Source organism: Rattus norvegicus, chromosome 12, assembly GCF_021556685.1.
Source record: "Rattus norvegicus strain SHRSP/BbbUtx chromosome 12, alternate assembly SHRSP_T2T, whole genome shotgun sequence".
NCBI lineage: Eukaryota > Metazoa > Chordata > Mammalia > Rodentia > Muridae > Rattus > Rattus norvegicus.
Window position 1 is genome coordinate 20635394 of NC_141545.1, and position 20129 is coordinate 20655522.

Genomic DNA, 20129 nt, shown 5'->3' on the forward strand with positions numbered 1-20129 from the left:
CCACCGCCCCCCAACTAGAATTAACATTTAAAGTTCTTATGTGTGGGGTATGCTATGTGTGCTGTGGGACACATATGGAGGTCAGAGGACAACTTGAGATGTCATTTCCCTCCTGCCACCTTGTAGATCTTTGGGATTGAAGTCAGGCTCCTCAGACTCACTGACAAGAGTTTTTACCTGCCAAACTGTCTTGCTGGTTCTTTGTCTGTTCTCCCTCTATTCCTTACGAGTCTTTGCCCAGGGGCCTGTTGGCATCTCTGGGCCTTAGCAAAAAACACATGGTGACAGCCAGCTCAATGTCCCTCGATGACCTAAGAACTAAATTTACTCATTAGGTTTATGGTTTCGGCTATTTGCTTATTTTGGACTTATAATCTGTTAAACGTCATTAAATCATAAGTGGGGAGATGGCTTAGCGGGTAAGCCTTGCAAGCAGGGCTGTGAGTTCAGATCTCAGCACCCATGCAGAAGGCCAGGCATGATCCCAGTAAGCCTAGCCCTGTGGTGGGCTGACAGGAAGACGGCCAGGGCTTGCTGCCTGCCAGCCTAGCTTAGGGGTGACACACCTGGTTTCCGGGGAATAAGGCAGAGGAAGTAGGACTCCCCATGTCCTCTCTGGCCTCTGCATGAGCACAGGCTCACACACGCACACACACACACACACACGCATACACACCCTCAGTAAACCAGGATGAAGAGAACTCCCTTATCTCCCCAGTATGCAGAAGGCCACAGCATCTTAAACTCCAGGTGAAAGGGCGACAGAGTGAGAGTCAGCTATCTTAGAGGACAAGCAAGTGAATAAGTACAGCTTTATTAACTCACAGGTTTCCCTTCAGGCTTAACTAGGGGTCCTTTCTACTGCCCCACATTGTCCTAAGAAACATGTGTATCTCCCTCCAGGTCACGTCTCTGGGACTTCTGTCTACAGAGAGAAAGAGGACATGTACGATGAGATCATCGAGTTGAAGAAGGTAGGGCTTCGCTCTGCTCCTCCTCGATCGGCAGTGATAACCTTTCTGTGACCGACCGGAAGTCCGAGCCCTGGGACTGCACTGTAGGAACTGGCCATCTCAGCTGAGGGGAAGCCTGGTCAGCTGCAGAAGGCATGATGGTTCATGCCAGGCATCCCAGGACTGAGGAGACAGAGGCAGGACAGCAGAGAATTCAAGGCCCACTGGGCAACATAGAGAATATATGGATAACCAGGGAGGTATGAGACACTGTCCAAAACACAAACAAGCCAGCCGTGTAGCAGCGAAGGGCCCACTGAAGAGCACTGCAGCCCCGTCCCTTGCCTCAGGGTTCCCACTCAGCCCCGGAGATTACTAAGCAGATGCAGAGAGCCCCCAGCAATGAATCACTGTTACTGTGGTACCTGGGAGCCATATTCTAGGGGGGCTTAGAAATAGGTCTCTGGGGGCTGGAGAGATGGTTCAGTGGTTAAGAGCACTGACTACTCTTTCAAAGGTCTGAGTTCAAATCCCAGCAACCACATGGTGGCTCACAACCATCTATAATGGAATCTGATGCTCTCTTCTGGGGTGTGTCTGAAGACAGCTACAGTATACTCATAAATAATAAGTAAATAAATTTAAAAAAAAAAGAAATAGGTCTCTGGGAAAAGGACCCTGACTATTCAAGCTTATCCTAAGTTTTTGGGAGATCTGCCTGATGCCCCGAGGAGATTGAAGACACAGTACTAGACAGTTCTCTAGAATGTGTATGACCCAGTGTTCCATCATAGAACAGCAGAGTGCTGTGTAGAATCAATCCCCCAGTGAGGGGCTGGAGGCGTGGCTCAGTGGTAGAGCCCCTGCCTAGAATCCCCCAGTGAGGGGCTGGGGGTGTGGCTCAGTGGTAGAGCCCCTGCCTAGAATCCCCCAGTGAGGGGCTGGAGGCGTGGCTCAGTGGTAGAGCCCCTGCCTAGAATCCCCCAGTGAGGGGCTGGGGGCGTGGCTCAGTGGTAGAGCCCCTGCCTAGAATCCCCCAGTGAGGGGCTGGGGGCGTGGCTCAGTGGTAGAGCACCTGCCTAGAATCCCCCAGTGAGGGGCTGGGGGCGTGGCTCAGTGGGAGAGCCCCTGCCTAGAATCCCCCAGGGAGGGGCTGGGGCGTGGCTCAGTGGTAGAGCCCCTGCCTAGAATCCCCCAGTGAGGGGCTGGGGGCGTGGCTCAGTGGTAGAGCCCCTGCCTAGAATCCCCCAGGGAGGGGCTGGGGGCGTGGCTCAGTGGGAGAGCCCCTGCCTAGAATCCCCCAGGGAGGGGCTGGGGCGTGGCTCAGTGGTAGAGCCCCTGCCTAGAATCCCCCAGGGAGGGGCTGGAGGCGTGGCTCAGTGGTAGAGCCCCTGCCTGGAATCCCCCAGTGAGGGGCTGGGGTGTGGCTCAGTGGTAGAGCCCCTGCCTAGAGTCCTCCTGTGAAGGGCTGGAGGCGTGGCTCAGTGGTAGAGCCCCTGCCTAGAGTCCTCCTGTGAAGGGCTGGAGGCGTGGCTCAGTGGTAGAGCCCCTGCCTAGAGTCTCTCAGTGAAGAATTTGGGGGTGTGTGGCCCTGCAGTAGCATGCCACCTGAATACACAAAAAGCTCTAGGTTCATTTGCAGAATTGCAAAATTTATGTAAGAGTTGGCTACAGGATCTGTTTCCCCTTGGCCTACCAAAGCTTGGTAAGAAAACCCATCCCTAGGTAGATGTTGGGAGCATCTCTGCCCAGGCACAGCAGACAGCTGGTCTCCCTCCCTCCCTCCCTCCCTCCCTCCCTCCCTCCCTCCCTCCCTCCCTCCCTCCCTCCCTTCCTTAATTTACTGTTTTAATGAGTCTGTGTGCCTGTGCATACAGGTGCCTGGAGAGATCAGAAGAGGACATTGGATCCTCTGGAACTGGTGCGATGGGCAATTTTAAGTCTCCCACTGGGGGTGCTGGGAATCCATCTCAAGTCCTCTATAAGACCCAAATATGCTCTTAACTGCTAAGCCACCTCTCCAGCCCCGCGGCAGGTATTTCTAAGGAGCATCAGTCTGTGTCACTTGGTGTGACTGATGGAAGCTCCTGGAAGGTCCCCGAGTTCACAGGCTTGAAACAGTATCTCTGCTGGTTGTCATTGGCATTGTAACAGGCGAGTCTGGGTGCAGGGGCTTTGCCTGTGCCCACAGTGTTGAGACAGGCCTCTGCATCCCTCAGTGCCAGATCTCTCCACCACATAATACTTGGGGCATTTTCCTTTTTTTTTTCCTAAAGAAAAAAATTTTTATGTATATCAATGTTTTGTTTGCATGTACATCAGATCTTCTGTAGACCAGAAGAGGGCATTATATCCCATAGAAGGTTGTGGGCCACCATGTGGGTGCCGGGAATTGAACTCAGACCTCTGGAAGACCAGCCATTGCTCTTAACCACCCAGCCATCTCTCCAGCCGACATGACACCCAGGGCTTTAAAAACTTCTTTTAAAGCCAAGTGTGGCTGTAATCCCACCAGTTGGGAAGCTGAGGCAGAAGGATTGCTGCAAGATCTAGGCTGCCCAGGATTGCAGAGTAAGGCGGGAAGAGGGGAGAGCCTCTTCCCTACGCAGGGATTCACTGTGTGCAGACCTTCCTTAGGTTTTCGTTTGCAGTTGGTTGGTTTGGGAGTTTTGTTTTTATATTTATTTTGTGTGTACATACATAAAGGTCAGAGGACAACTTGAGGGAGATGGTTCTCTCATTCATGTGTGTGTGTGTGTGTGTGTGTGTGTGTGTGTGTGTGTGTGTCCTGGGGATTGAACTCAGATCATCAGGCCTGGTGGCAAGCCCCTTTACCTGCTGAGCCATCTCACCCACCCCCTCCTCCTCTTCTCCAGTCCTTACACATGCAGAAAAGTGATGTAGATCTGATGAGAACAAAGCTTCGGCGCTTGGAAGAGGAGAACAGCAGAAAGGATCGGCAGATAGAACAGCTTCTGGATCCAGGTCGAGTAAGTCCCAGGGAGGCCTCTTGGTGCCGTGGGAGGCAGAGGGAGGAAGAACCACTAGGGCTTTACCAGGCTGTCTGTCTCCATCTGCTTCCCACAGGGCCCAGACTTCGTGCGAACCTTGGCAGAGAAGAAGCCTGACACTGGCTGGGTGAGTAGAGCCTCTTGCTCCAAGGAGAAACTTTAGAGAACTGTGGGAAAGGGTGTGGACTGAGAACTTTCTAGAACTGCTGTGCATAGAGCCATAGGAATCACAAGGTCGTATTTCATGAGTCAGCAGGTGTAGCAGAGGCTTAAAAAAAGGTAGACCAAGGGGTTGGGGATTTAGCTCAGTGGTAGAGCGCTTGCCTAGCAAGCGCAAGGCCCTGGGTTCGGTCCCCAGCTCCGAAAAAAAGAAAAGAAAAAAAAAAAAGGTAGACCCAATGTCAAACAGCGAGAGTGTATGGAATGCTAGTTTCAATCTACGAAACGGGGCTATGGAGGTAACACAAGTTCAATAATAAATAAGTAAATAAATAAATACATCCAGTTACTTGGGAGTTCAAGATCTGCCACCACTTGGGCTACGTGAGATCCTGTGACCAAAACAAACAACCAAAACCAAAAACAACAAAACCCCTGACGCACAAAAAGGCAGTCTCAGTGTGCAACCTGGGGATTACACCCAGACCACAGTTGTACTTTAAGATGGAGATGAGGTGGGGGTATGAATATCATGGCCATGAGTGGGGTGGCAGGGACATATGGGTGACAGTGTATGGGCGTGGGGGTGCCGTGAGTCAAGGAAGTGCAAGGAATCCGATCACAGAGGGTTAATGGGTTTGGTGGCTTGGAGAAAGGTATACAAAGCCTTAAGACTAAAGGGGGATGGAAGGAACGTCTCAGAAGGAGACTTAGCTTACGTCCCTCAGGAATATGCAGCATATCTGTGGTGACCACTAACGATGTAAGATCCGTGAGGTAGGACCAGCAAGACGAGTGTCTGTGTGTGTGTGAGTTTGCGTGTGCGATGCCTGAGTGCTCCGGTCTCCACCTCCCCTGTGCTGAGATTACAGGCATTTGGCGACACAGCCGGGTCTTATGTGGGTGCTGGAGATCCAAATTGAGGTTCTCATGCTCCTGCAACAAACACTTGAGCTGCTGAGCCATCTCCCCAGCACCCCAACCCTCAGTTTTAAAAGCAAGAAAGTGAGGTTTGTGCCAATCCGGCCCCTCCCTGCTGCCCTCGACTCACACAGGTAGGGATGGTGGTTGGAGTTGACTTGGCTCTCAGCTCACCAACACTACACCCTGGCAGGAAGAGAAATTATTTTAAGTTACCCTGAGTGAAACCATATGCACTCAGACCTATGCACCGTGGGCACCGTGGGTACCATGGGCACTTTGCGTTAATGCTGGCAGACCCCCACACAGCAGGATCCACGCAGTGACATTCGCTCTGTCACACTGTTCTTGAGAGACTCGCTCCCGGGTCCACCCGACCAGGGACAATTAGAGAGCCGCCCAGGTCGGCAATTTGCAAAGCCATTCAAAGTGATTCATGGCAACCTCGAACTGTTTTTGTTGACTAAAAAGCAGCATTTTTATAGGTATCCATTTATTGGGAGGGGGTACTCACCTCCCAGGGTGCACGTGGGAAGGTCAGAGCTCGTGCGAGTCAGTTCTCTCCTTCCACTCTGCGGATTCCAGGGAGATGCTGCCATCTTGCTCTCCCGGTCACGTGCTCAGCACTACTCAGCGTGGGACAGGCTAGGGGCCCTCAGTCATCACTGGGGTGTGCTAAGGAAGAAAGGAGGGTGTGAGGGAGAATCTGGCACAAAGAAAATCAGAGTCTGTAGGATCACCTAGGAGGGGGTTTCCAAGTGTCCTGAGGTCCAGGAAGGCTGAGCCCTGAGCTGGACATGTGCTAAGGTGGTGGCCCTCTGCCCGCAGGTCATTACTGGGCTCAAGCAGAGGATCTTCAGGCTGGAGCAGCAGTGCAAGGAGAAGGACAGCACTATCAAGTACGATGGAGGGGCTGCTGGGAGGGCTGCTGGGCACTGGGCTAGTGAAGGCTGACCTCCTCCATCTGCCATCCCCACCCTGGCTTTCTGTTGCCTTCTTCTGTATCTCTGTTCCAACCTATGAGAAATGTTGTTCCTCCCTCCCCTGTATGTTACGATGGGGGTGGAGGGCAAGCAGTCTAACACAAGTAGGCTCTACCACTGAGCCACGCCCCCAGCCCCTCACTGGGGGATTCTAGGCAGGGGCTCTACCACTGAGCCACGCCCCCAGCCCCTCACTGGGGGATTCTAGGCAGAGGCTCTACCACTGAGCCACGCCCCCAGCCCCTCCCTGGGGGATTCTAGGCAGGGGCTCTACCACTGAGCCACACCCCAGCTCCTCACTGGGGATTCTAGGCAGGGGCTCTACCGCTGAGCCACACCCCAGCCCATCACTCGGGGATTCTAGCCAGAGGCTCTCCCACTGAGCCACACCCCAGCCCCTCACTGGGGGATTCTAGGCAGGGGCTCTACCACTGAGCCATGGCTCAGTCCTGTTCTTTCTTTTTATTTTGAGACAGAATCTCCTTAAATTGGCCAGGTAGACAGGCTTTGAACTTTGAATCCTTCTGTCTCAGGTTCCAAGGAGCCTGTGTGATAGGACAGCGTTGTGAGTCTTAACTTTCTCTTTAGTTTGATTTCCCCCAACATTTCATTAGGAATCAGCACCTCTCTCCAGCCCTCACCCCATCAGTTTGCAGGTCACCTGCAATGTCCAGTGTGAACATCCTGGGTCAGGAGTGCAAGGCCTCTCAGTAGGCAGTGCTCTTGCACATTGAACACACACACACACACACACACACACACACACACACACACCACACACCACACACACCCCAGGCCTTGCTGCTTTCTGGTCTCGTTGTGGTAAGGGATAATCGTAGATATTGTTAATTTCAGGAAAACTAAAGCAGCCTTCTGCATCTGCAACCCAATGCCTTTGGCATTTCCACCCTTTCCTTAGCTTGTTTCTTGATGGAATTTGGCAGCATGAGTCTGAATGTGTGCTGATTTCCTGTTTGGGACCCTGAGCTCCGCTTTCTCCTGTGCCTTCTTTCTGAAACCTATGACACATTAAGGGCACAATGACAGTTAATGGTGTCAGGGGAGCAAAAGGTTTGCTTTGTTTTCCTTTGTCTCGCCTCAAGACAGTTGTGCTATGTAGCCCAGACTGAGCAGCAGTCTCCTGAATGCCGGGGTGATATTCCCATGTCACCCCACCTGGGACTCTACGCTGCCCTGAAGGAGGTCCTTTGGTACGATCCACCCAGTCTTCAGGGCAGCCTTTCTTAGAGGAAAACCGTCTGTCAGTGGTCTGTGTCCTCCCTACAGGAGTGGCTGCTGCCACTCAGAGGGGCACTGTCTGGTGTGATCATTCCAGACATAGGAATTTGTGTGGTCAAGGTCAACGCCTGGCTTTCTTTCCCATTGCCCTCTGCTCTCTGACTTCCGGGAGTCCCTCCTCTTCTGCCTGCCCCTGGGGTGCTGGTTCCACCCTGCTAACTCTGAACTTGGGTTTCCAGCAAACTGCAGACGGACATGAAGACCACCAACCTGGAAGAGATGCGCATCGCCATGGAAACATACTATGAAGAGGTGCGTGCACCCTCCAGCATGTGGATGGGCGGGAGGCTGGCGCTCTGGAACCTGCGTGCAGTGCGCGCACCCAGGCTCGGTGCAGCCTTCATGCAGAGGTTGCAGGGGCATAGCCTCAGTGTAGGTTTCTCTCCCTGCACAATGCCAGAACTGGGAGGCCGACTGTAGATGTGGGGAAGCTGCACCCCCTTCTGTCGTCGTGTTTCTGACACCTTCTCTTTGGATCCTCACAGATCCATCGTCTGCAGACCCTCCTGGCAAGTTCAGAAGCCACAGGAAAGAAGTAAGATCTCATGGGGGGCCGGTCTCCTGTGTCTTTGTGGCCGCTCAGAAAAGCTGCTGGTCCTTGCCTGCCACTGTCTGGCTCTCCCGTTTTGGGGGTGATTATTATGGGTGGGTGGGAGGGATGTTACTGATAGGTTATTTCTCCACCGGCGAAATGAGCCCTTCGACCAGATTAGAATATATTAAAGGCAGGTTTATTGAGAAGCTGCTCTTGGGGCAGGTGAGTTCACTGCCCCCAGGAAAGGCCAGGGAAGTCACCATGGAGAAAGAGAGGGATAGAAAGAGAGAAAGGGCACAATCACAAAGAGAGAAGTGAAGGAGAAAAGAGGGAGGAGAAGCAGAATGTCTGAATTATATAGGGAAGGGCATCCCAGCCCCTGGGCTGGAAGGTTCGGGGTACTGGACAGGGTATGCCAGGTAGGGAGTGAGGAATGCTGGGAGAACCCGGAGGCCAGGTCTGCTTTGATACGTAAAATACTCACCTCAGTCCCTAGTCCAAGCAGTTAGTTCATTTGTACATATTTGGATGTGTGTGAACACTTATGCACATGTGGAGACCACCAGTCAACACTGTCTTCCCTGCTGATAGCTCTTCCACCTTCTTTTCTGAAACAGTCTCTCCCTGAGCCTGGAGCCCTGGTACCCTCCTGTCAGTGTCTCCCCAGTGTTTACATAGAGGGTTTTATTTATAAAGATTTATTTATAAAGACCTATCCGTGTAAGCCGCCAGCACCAGCTGCGGCTGTCCCTGTTATCCTTTGCCTGCAGTCACTCCAGACAGCAGTTGGAAAACATTCTCTTAAGCAGCCAGATCGGGCTGAGGAGATAGCTTACGGTAAAACACTGTCTGTCTTGCAAAACAAGCCAGGCATGGCTGCATGAGGCTGGGCAGGGCAGGGCGTCTGGGGAGCACAGAGGATTACATAGTAGAAAGATCCATGAGACTCGTTGGCCGCCAGCTTCGCTCCAGGTTCAATGAGACCCTGTCTCCAGGGAGTAAGGTGGTAGAACGGGATGCAGCTTCCTCTTCTAGGCCTGGTACCCCTGCACACACACACACACACACACACACACACACACACACACACACACACCCTACACACCAGTGCACAAACACCAGATAAGTGGGATCAGTTCTGTCAGTAGTCAATACAGACCCATGGCCCCTGGGCCATTGGATTCAGATTGAGGCTCCTGAGTTCACTTGTCAGTATAAGAGAAACAGTGTTTCTCTAACACAGAGGCCAACAGAGCTGCAACACAGCCTTGTGTACACCAGGTGGCGCTTGCCACCATGTTTAGGACTACTTTTTTTTTTTTTGTAACTATATTTATGTACAGAAAACTTAAGTGTACATGTTACCCAGTTTAGTGGCGAGTTCTTTAGCCTTTGTCTTTTCCAGCTTGGCAATGCGAGCCACAGACTTAGGACCCAGGACGTTGCCTCCCCAGTGGTGGCGGATCTCGTCATATCTGTCATTATAATTGGTCCTAATAGCTTCCACCAGCTTAGGCAGAGCACCCTTGTCTTCTGAGTTAACCTGTGTGAAGGCAACAGTGGTGCACGTCTTCCTGTGGACCAGGCGCCCCAGCCTGGCCTTTCCCTTGATGATGCAGTAGGGCACCCCATCTTTCAACACAGGGCAGGCAGGAAAACCACCAGCTCAACGGGGTCTACATCATGGGCAATCACCACCAGCTGAGCCTTCTTGTTCTCCACCAAGGTGGTGACTGTACTGACCTCTGCTCAGAGGACAGGCGGTCTCTTAGCTGGGACGTCCCCTTTGCCAGCAGCTTTCTTCTCAGCACGGGCCAGCAACCTCTGCTTCTTCTCCTGCTTTGTCTCTGGCCTGTACTTGTGGGCAAGCTTAAGCAGCTGAGTCGCTGTTTGCCTGTCCAGGGCCTGGGTGAACTGGTTGATGGCAGGAGGTACTTTGAGCCGCTTATAGAGGATGGCTCTTTGCTGCTGCAGCCTGATGTAGCGGGGCCATTTGACGAAGTGTGTGAGATCTCTTTGGGATGGATGTCCTGCCCAATGCCGAAGTTCTTAGGCCTTTTCTCAAACGAAGGATTGACCACCTTTTTGGCCTCCTGTTTCTTGACCACGGCGGGGGCCGGGGCCACCTTCTTTCCTTTGGGCATCTTGCTCGGCTGGAGGAGAGAGCTAGGACTACTTTTTAAATATTTAACTTATTTATTTAATTTTTCATTCCAGTATCAGCCCCCCTCCTCCTGCTACCCCTCAAGCATATCTTCCCCCCCCATCCTCCCTCCTCATCCCCTCCCTGCTCTCCCCTCCCCTCCTTGGGCACGTCAGTCACTGCAGAACTTGGTACATCCTCTCCCACCCAGGCAGGCAGCAGGTTCAGGGACAGCCCCCACTCCAGGTGCTGGGGACCCGCATGAGGACTGTCGCACATCTGTCACATTTGTGCAAGGGCCTAGGAATAGCCCGGGCTCGCTCTTTGATTGGTGGTTCAGCCTCAGGTTAGTTGTAGGACCACTTTATTTTAATGCCTTATTTATTTATTTGTATATTTAAGTAAATACATGGTGCTCCTGGGAAAGGAACGTAGGAGCATGCTAGGTAAGAATTCTACCGGGTTGGGGATTTAGCTCAGTGGTAGAGCGCTTGCCTAGGAAGCGCAAGGCCCTGGGTTCGGTCCCCAGCTCCGAAAAAAAGAACCAAAAAAAAAAAATATTCTACCAACTGAGCTATGTCCCCAACCCATTCCAGGGCCACATTATACAACAGCACAAAATATAAAATAAAGTAGAAGTGGGTCTGGCAACACACCCATGTCAATCCAACATTCGGGAACTGAGTTCCAGGACAACCTGGGGTACACGTGGAGACCCAGTCTTAGAAGTGGGCACTGGGGATGTTGACAGTTGGTAGAGGGCTTGCCTGCCATTCAGGAAACCCTGGGTTCTGTCCCAGCGCTGCATAAACTGGTCACACCCACAGTGCCAGCACTCGGGAGGCAGAGTCAGAAGGATCAGAAGATCAGGGTCATTCTCTGCCACAGAGTGAGTTTGAGGCTAACCTGAGATATGTGAAACTCCCAGTCACAAAAATAAAGGGAAATAAAGAGCGGGACTGATTCTGTCGCTGGAGTTAGAGTAACTTCACTCACCTGGGGATCAGGGTAAGTTTCCTCTCTGAGTGTTAATATCCGTGCACATAAGCCAGGCTGACCTCAGAACCTGGTAAGAAGCCATGTTTCTGGAGGAGATGTTGCGGAGTCCGTCTGGAAGCAGCACCCTCAGCCTGTCACTTGCTTCCCTCCAGGCCCATACTGGAGAAGAAGATGGGTGTGAAGAGGCAGAAGAAGATGAGTAGCGCCCTGCTGAACTTAACCAGGAGCGTGCAGGAGCTGACAGAGGAGAACCAGAGTCTGAAGGAGGACCTGGACCGCATGCTGAGCAATTCCCCCACGGTCTCCAAAATAAAGGGTACCTATCTGCCTGCAGGCCACTCGCAGAGAGAGCACGGGGAGACAGGGAGAAAGGGAGGGGCCGTTCAAAGATGGAGACGGAGGGCGCCAAGCCTCCTAGCAGACATATCCGCTTGGCTGTGCATAGGACTGGCAGTCTGATGAACGAATGCTCCACAGTGGTCTAGGGAGAGTCCGAGCAGCCTGGGAACACTAGGAGAGCTGCCAGCGCTGGGTCTCTTGCTTTGTTTTGCAGTACTGGGGATGGAGTCTAATGTGGCCAGACAAGTACCCTACTGCTAAGATGCACCCAGGGCTTTTGGTCTGAGCTATGGAGGGCATTTTGAGGGTTCAAAGAGGGGAAGGGGGAGGGGAGGGGCTGAGGGCTGAGGGCTGAGGGCTGAGGCAGGTGCGGGACATGCTGGAGACCTGGATATGCTTGTCCCTGGCAGGTAGGCTGAGTGAAGAGCATTGGAGGAAGAGCAGAACTGATCTTAAGACTGGGGGCATTTAGAAAGTTGGGCAGTGAGGGCCAGCTAGTAACGCATGGTCAGCAGTGGCAGGGAGACAGGGTGAAAGCCAGGCCTTGAGGGTCTCAGGTGTGCAGAGTGAGGTTAGAGTTTGGAGTTTACCAAAGTGAGAATCATCAGGCTGTGGCTGTAGCTCACTTGGGAGAGTGCTTGCTTACCATGCATGGAGCTCGGAGTTCCACCCCCATCACTACATAACCCAGGCATGATAGTGCGTGCCTCTCAGTACACAGTTCAAAGCTGGCCTGGGCTACATGAGCTAAGAAACCCTGGGGAGGCAAGCTCTTGCCCCTCTGGGGTCTGTGGTTTGTCTGTCATCCTGGAGAGGCTGTGAGTCCATGCCTGGAAGGGGTGAGATCCTGCCACAGTAACCCACAGACACTGTCTTGTAAACCCCACTGCTCTTAGGTTACGTGGACTGGAGCAAGCCCCGGCTGCTGAGACGAATTGCAGAGCTAGAAAAGGTAAGTACGGGTCTAACATCTGATCACTCAGGGTCTACCCGGGCCAGGGAGCAGCCACCATCTGGTTCAGCAGGAGACACAGAGCTGTAGCCTGAGATATGTCACTCAACACACATGCAGGGATGCTCTGCAGACCTTACCAAGTGCATGCAGGAAAAACTACACTCCTTGCAGGTCTGGGCAAGATGCAAGATTATGTCATGCACAGCCCTCATTTTATAGAGGGCTGGGCCAAGAACCCATTACAGGGCTTCTTGTAGCAACAAGTGGACATGTATGACCACGAAGTGCCTGTGGAATATCCTGTATAATACACAGATTCTTAGCAATCTCTTCATCTCCACTGCTGACCAGGAAACCTGGGAGGCTAGCTAGCATTTCCTCATCCCCCAACCCCACACCCAACCCCACAGAGGTGTCTGATTCTGGGAAACTTGTCCATCCAGTCTTGAGATTGTATGACAAAGATGTAACTTAAAGATACAGTCCCTGTAGATATGGGGAAGACCATGCTTCAGTGGGAGAACCCCTGCCTAGAATCCCCTAGTGAGGGGCTGGGGGCGTGGCTCAGTGGTAGAGCCCCTGCCTAGAATCCCCCAGTGAGGGGCTGGGGGTGTGGCTCAGTGGTAGAGTCCCTGCCTAGAATCCCCCAGTGAGGGGCTGGGGGTGTGGCTCAGTGGTAGAGCCCCTGCCTAGAATCCCCCAGTGAGGGGCTGGGGGTGTGGCTCAGTGGTAAAGTGTCTTCCTAGAATGTGCTGTTGAATGATTGGGTGTGTGACTTGGTATAGGGGCTTGCCTAGAATGGGGTTGAATCCCAAGTATTGAAGGAAAACATTGGGAACCAGAGTCCCCTAGTTGTTTGGCAGAGCTGTACCAAACCCAAGGGAGAATGTCCTAAATATAGTCACATACTGACAAAGTAGAAAGCAAAAGAAGTTTCTGTGTTGTGGAAATATTTTATACGTAAAGCATGCTGGGAAATTCAGAAAACCCAGGTACATCCCGAGACCCAGTAGGCAAGGCCTGGAGAGACCGGAGTCACTTTCAGACAGAACTGGATTGGCTGAAGGGCAAGCACCAGGGCTGGAAATATCCTCCATTCCAATGTCTGTCTGTATCCTCCTGGCCTGCAGAACTGCCTGGTAGCCTCGATGGTAGTGTTGGTAGCTCTGACTCATGCCCTGCCTCTGGGCCTGGCCTGCTCTTTCCCACCTTGGGGTTTGTCTTTCCAAAGCAGCCGCTTTGCTGACTCGGCCCCCACAGCGAAGCTTCTCCCACACACCAAAGGTTGGCCGCCCCTGGGCCTCACAAACAGAGGTAATGTTAACAAAAGCTTCCATTGCCTCCAGAAAGTGAGTTCCTCAGAAAGCCCGAAGAACTCTGCTTCAGAGCTGGTCAAGCCGAATCCCGTGGTCCCCTCCCCATCCAACATCTCAGTGCAAAAGCAGCTGAAAGGGGACCAGTCCAAAGAGGACCAGCCCAAAGTGGATCCGTCTGAGGACCAAGAACATCTCCAGGGAACCGTGAAGACCCTGAGGGAGGAGCTGAGCGCACTGCAGGAGCAGCTGCTGGGGAAGGAGTAAGTGCACACAGAGCTGCTCCACCTAGGGCTGACTGCTGGACCTGCATGAGTCAGCACAGCCACACCTCGTGGTACTAAACATCTACATCACAGGGGATCGCAGCACTTGGAGAGGTTTGGGCCGGAAGATCAAAAGTTCAAGGCCAGCCTCTGTGTCTTAGCTACTTTTAAATTGTGATGAAGCTATGACCAAGACCGCCAGTCCTGCCCATCCTGAAACCTGTTGCGGATGAAGGGCTTCAGGCCCCGCCCACCTGGATGCTGGTTGGGAATGCAGGCCTTGTGCCTGCCCCTCCCCCGAAGCCCTTCTCCCAAACACCCTCCACCCCTCCCCCCCACCTACGCCTACCCCACCAGCACCCTGCCATGCCCTGGCCCTGTCTATTTGAGAGCTGGTTGGGAGACACAGGGCCTCAGGCTCACCCACTCATGAGCTGCTGAGGGTTGCAAAATTGGTCCCACTTGGGAGCTAACTGACATGGAGGGCCTCAGCCCTCACTACCTGGGAACTGATTGGGGACGCGAGGGCCTCAGGTCCTACCCACTCCAGAGCTAGTTAGGGTTGCAGTGTTGGAAGCTCAGCTGCAGAGGTCAGAAATGGAAGACCCAAGGCCCCACCCACTGGGAAGTTGGGTAGAGAAGCAGATCTTCACTAGGTCTGGCATGCACCAGTATTCCCAGTACTTGGGGAACTGAGGCAGGAGGATCTCAAGTTTGAGTTATGCCAGGCTACATAGAGAAACTCAAAAACCCGAGATATGGGCATGATGTAATTCAGTGGTATGGCACTTGCCAAGTATGTGGGCTGTAATTCAGTGGTACAGTACTTGGCTAGATATGGGTACAAGTCAGTGGTACAATGCTTATCAGACGTGGGATGTAGTTTAGCGGTACAGTATTCGCCCAGCCTGGGGGTTGTAATTCGGTGGTCTTGCCTAGCATGTGAGCTGCCTTAAATTCAAGCTCTCGAAACAGGGGATAGGGGAAGGTAAACAAGCTGTGCCCTGGCTGCCCCCTGGCCAACTTTTGTATGGAGCAACGTGAGTTGGTGCTGGGTCCCTTATAAAAATTAGCATTTCGTGGAAAGACTTCAAAGTCATGGTGGTGGGCCTGAGAGGTGGATCATCAGATAAAGGCCCTTGCCACCAAGTCTGATGGCCTGCCTCACATCCTGGGACCTACACGGTGGGAGGAGAGAGCCAGCTCCCACCAGGTGTCTTCTGACCTCCACATACATACCATGGCACGCGTGCAAGTGTGCATGCACATACAGAGTGTACACACACACACACACACTAAGTTACCTCGGACATTCTGAAATAGGTAACATCTGCATTATCTGTCACTGTCTTTGATACAAAACAAGATAAAACACACACACACACACACACACACACACACACAACTGTCACCTCGAAGGGTAAGCAGTTTATTCCATGGCCAGATATGAGTGACCACAGTTACCTCAAATACCGTGTTCCACCGTGGTAATAGTTTCATGACGCTGTTAAAGTAACAGAACAATAAAAGCTCTAAGTCAAAGCGACTTAAACTACATAGGAGGGAACTGCAGGTAGGCGGAGTTCAGAGACCACGGAAATCTCAGCTACAGATGCTGTCTGAGGATTTTCTTAGCCTTTGAGTGTGAAGCCAGAGGTCCATTGTACCTTCCGAAAGGATTTGCCTAAAGGTCACACCCAGAGGTAGGCATGAATGGCTGCTAGGACTAATGGGAGTTTAGGGTAATTTGACTTTGAACCTGTAACATTAAAACCCTCCAACACACGTTCTAGTTGGTCAAATGTTTCACACAGGGGACCGGAGTGGTGGCTCAGCAGTTAAGAACATCTGTTGCTCTTGCAGAGGTCCTGGGTTCGATTCCCAGCACCTACATAACAGCTCACAACCATCCATTACTCCACTTCCGACCTTGCATGTGGTACCCATACATGCGTGAGGCAAACATTCATACACACAAAATAAAAGCAAAGCTTTTTAGAGTTTTAACCCGGGTGTGGGAACTGCAGTTCACACTGTGAAGTGTGGCACAGTAGCGTCTTACAAAGCGCTTGCTAAGTGACAGTGACCCTGCTAAACACTCAATGAGGAGATTAGCAAGAACCTGGAGAAGTGGGGTCACCAACATGAAGTGACACCTCTGGGTTTCAAACAGTCTCTTCCAGGGCTGAGTTCATGTCCCGTACCTTGGTGGAGCACCTGCCTGGGGCTCAACATAAGCAACGTCCCAGTTTAGGCCCGAGCAAAGCAGCCCTTCCTGGGCTCAGACACTTCTAAGGAAGGCACTGTCACTTAAGTGTCCTTGAGGTCTCTGTCTCAGGGTAGGATCTTACCTGCTTCTGTTCCTCTTAACCCCATCCCATGACAGCCCCTGCATCCCAGCCAGCACCCTCATAGATGCCCAGGCACTGTCATTAGAACCCAGAGCCTGTCATGTGGTCCGAGAAGCATCGTCCTCCAGCACGTGCTGGCCTTGGGTCTAGTGACCATGTTAACATCTCCGCTTGTCGCTCAGCCTGGAGATGAAGCAGATGCTACAGTCCAAGATCGACCTGGAGAAGGAGCTGGAGACGGCCAGGGAAGGCGAGAAGGAGAGCCAGGAGCGGGAGCAGGCTTTGAGGTAGAGTACACTGAGGGCCAAGTAGCATTTTGACCTTTTGGTTCTATGTCGTCTGACCCAGGATCTTCCTGCGTCGTGCAAACTGGCTTCAATTTGCAGTTCTCCATCTGCAGCCTCTCAGTTGTCAAAACCACATTTGTTAAGACCACAAGTGTGTGCCCCACCCCGGATAGCCCACGTTTGTCTGTGACAGGGCTTCATGTACCCGACTCTGACTTTGAATCTGTTCTGGAACCAAAATGACCTTGACCTTTGTATCCTTCTGCCTCCACCCCCAAAGTATTGTGCTTGCTTGGTGTGTTAGCACGCTGCTTTATGTGGTACTGGAGATGGCCCTCGGGGTTTCCTGTATGTTAGTCAAGCACTCTACCACAGACCGGCGTCCCGTCTCCTTTCCTAACTCCAATGATGTCTTAGGAAGGACGCTGGGCCCAGCATCCTCATCCCCACCCTTGCAGGCTCAGAGCAAGCACAGGTGACAGTTCAGCCACTGCAGCGTCTTTCCCAGTGGTCATGGGTTCCCGGGACTGTGGTCTCCCTATGCAGCACTGAGTCACCATACTGGCCTGTGTGACCAGGTCATGACTAAGGTGTCCTTCTTTCCCTTTGCACTTTAGGGAGGAAGTTGAAGCACTTACCAAAAAGTGTCAAGAACTGGAAGAAGCTAAGAGACAAGAGACACAGGAGAGACAAGACTCCTTCATAGCAATGACTCATGAGGTACCACATGGTGGGGATGCTCCCTCGACTTTAGGCATGGCGTGAAGAACCATTTCTTCACGTTCAACTTCTCCGTGTCTGTCACCTGCCCTGATGGTCTCAGTAACTTGGGTGATGTGTGTAGAAGCCTCCTCAGGCTGGCCTTGGTTCTCGGGTGGTTTAGATGTGGTGGGTGCAGCTCTGAGGAGAGGAGGAGGAATAGGTCGCTCCTAACGTGCATAGATGTGAGTTCCAGAACATGCTACCTGGGTGGGTATTCTGCTGCACCTTAACTGTCCCCCCAAACCCTGTACTTGTTTTGTTGGTTTTGTAGGGCTGGTCAGAACCCAGCCCCTCACTGGAGATTCTAGGCAGGGGCTCTACCACTGAGCCATGCCCCAGCCCCTCACTGGGGGATTCTAGGCAGGGGCTCTACCACTGAGCCACGCCCCAGCCCCTCACTGGAGGATTCTAGGCAGGGGCTCTACCACTGAGCCACACCCCAGCCCCTCACTGGGGATTCTAGGCAGGGACTCTACCACTGAGCCACACCCCAGCCCCTCACTGGGTGATTCTAGGCAGGGGCTCTACCACTGAGCCACGCCCCAGCCCCTCACTGCTCTATCACCAAACTATATTTCTAGCCTCTTATTATGTTTTAAGACAGGGTCTCACCTAGTTACCAGGCTGGCCATGAACTTATAATCCTCCTGCCTCTGCTTCTTGGGTGTTGGCATTACAGGCCTGTGCCCTTCAGGCTCCTCTTTTCTCATGGAAGTCTCAGGACTTGCTGTCAGGCGAGACTTGTGGTTGTGAAGGTCATCTGGGTATTGTCTACTTCCAAAGGTTAGCGAGAGGTCCTCTGGACCCTGCTCTCTAAGCTACTGACACCCGGGTATCCAGGAGATAAATGCACGTCTTGCTCATCTGTCCCACATGTGGGCACCTGACATAAGCACCGATGGAAACTAGTCCCTTAGGGACCAATCTCCCGTGGCTGCTCTGTGCTCCAGAGGGCCCTGATACGTGCGTGCATAATAGAAACCTTCATGGGCCACACATACATGGTGGTGTAGGACCATGATCCCAACTCTCAGTAGGCAGAGTTCAAGGCCAGCTGTGAGGAACCCACGGCTCACCATGAGGTTGGCCGGTTTGAATGGTTGTGACCTCTGAGCCACAGAGCATCCCAGGTGCTGGCTACCAGGTCCCGGGCAATTGATTGTCTTGGTGTATGAAGATTACACAGAGGAGGTGGGGCTGGGCCAAAACTCTCAGCTTCGGTGCTGCCTGGCACTGCTGTGTCGTCAGCCACCTGCCGGATGTGCACACCTGTCACGTGGCTGGGAAGGCTGTGTGCACGCTCCTCCATTGGCCCTGCCTTTAATGTATGTGCGGTGGTGTGCACGGTGCGCGAGTAGGCGAGGCCGGCTTGTGAGGGAGCCCCAGGGGTTTCCCTGTTTCTGCTTTCCTGGTGCCGGGGTGACAAGCACAGGCCTGGCTTTTACATCGCCAGGCCTGGCTTTTACATCGCCGCTACCGATCAAACTCACGTCCTCATGCTTGGGCGGCAAGCACTTTACTGACTGAGCCGTCTCCCTGGCCTTGAACCTGCCTTTTGATGGGAGGAAAATAATTTTAGCTTTATGGAGAAGAGCCGTGGTAGGTGGCAGATTTTGAGAGCACTACCTAGAAGTCAGGGGCGCTTCAGCAGTAGAGTACCGCCTCTTCCTACCAAAAATACATCGGAAGTATCCCCACGCCAGCTCCCCAGATCCCACTCTTTTTTTTTTTCCTTTTCTTTTTTTTTTGGAGCTGGGGACCGAACCCAGGGCCTGTGCTTGCTAGGCAAGCGCTCTACCACTGAGCTAAATCCCCAACCCCCAGATCCCACTCTTAGGCCACATTAATCTTTAAAGAGAGCCCCCCAAAAGGCTGCCACTGCGGCAGGCTCAGACTTTGTTTTATTAAGTCTGCTGTCTGATGAGCGAGGCCTGCTGCCCCGCAGGGTAATATCCTGCTTAATATCCTGTCCGCTGCCTGCTGCTGACATCTCTGTGGCAGCTGGTCCCTTTCATTTCCTGCAGGCTCACCCAGAGGTCCACGCACCCTCACCCTGCAGCAGGCACTCCGAGCCAGACTCCGACAACAATGCTGACAACAATGCTGGTGAGGACGGTGGCTCCCAACCCCCTGCCCTGTGCTCGGAGGAGAGGAGAGAGGCTGCAATCAGGACCCTGCAGGCCCAGTGGAAAGCCCACAGGTGCAAGGTGAGCTTCCCGGCCTGTGTCCAGCTGCAGAAAGCATTTCATGTTTGCCTGGTCCATTACCCAGTGTGTTTCAGAGTGGGATGGATTGCAGAAGGTGAGGCTGCCAGCTCTGGCCTCTCGAAAGAAGGAGTGGTGCACACCTTAAACCCCAGCGCTTAAGAGTATTAGGAGTACAGGGTCATCCTAAACCACAAGAGACTGTCTAGCAGCAGTGACCTGACAGCAGCCATCTTGGATGGCCACAGGACTGCTTCTAGTTCCGTCTTTATCAGGCTTCCTGGTGTGAACAGCATTTGCTCAGCAGTGGACGTATGTCCAGGTGCTCCTGAGGACACAGGGCAAGCCTTTTCTTCTAGGCAGATGCCAGTTTCAGAGCAAGGAATGGTCAGATATTCCCGCTCTAACAGAGTGCAGGAGCCTGCCTGGCTCTCCCTCCCTCTGTCCCTCGTGGGAAGAGAGTTAATATGGGCTGAGATTCTTTTATTTATTGAATATTCTAAAAATTGCGCTCCAATCATTATTCTCTTTAGTATTCAAGCTGTCCCAGATATGGTCCCAAGAGCACCTTTCCCTGGCCTTTGTGGCTGTGGCCTTACTGAGCATGTCACTGACTCGGTGACAGAAGACTCCCAGGCCACTGCACCAG

The 20129-nt window shown here is 52.8% G+C and overlaps 1 protein-coding gene across 34 annotated transcripts in view; it reads left to right on the forward strand.

The window, feature by feature from the left end:
* Positions 1-20129, forward strand: part of Iqce (IQ motif containing E) — a 39425-nt gene that overhangs the window by 8286 nt on the left and 11010 nt on the right. For 28 of the 34 annotated variants that reach the window (XM_087578279.1, XM_087578271.1, XM_087578273.1 and 25 more), the window contains 12 exon segments: positions 904-974; positions 3830-3943; positions 4041-4091; positions 5873-5943; positions 7506-7578; positions 7812-7861; positions 11156-11319; positions 12239-12294; positions 13644-13873; positions 16410-16514; positions 17132-17234; positions 19301-19483. In XM_087578279.1, coding sequence (XP_087434405.1) covers positions 904-974; positions 3830-3943; positions 4041-4091; positions 5873-5943; positions 7506-7578; positions 7812-7861; positions 11156-11319; positions 12239-12294; positions 13644-13873; positions 16410-16514; positions 17132-17234; positions 19301-19483 — 1271 coding nt within the window. 34 annotated transcript variants of the gene reach the window in all.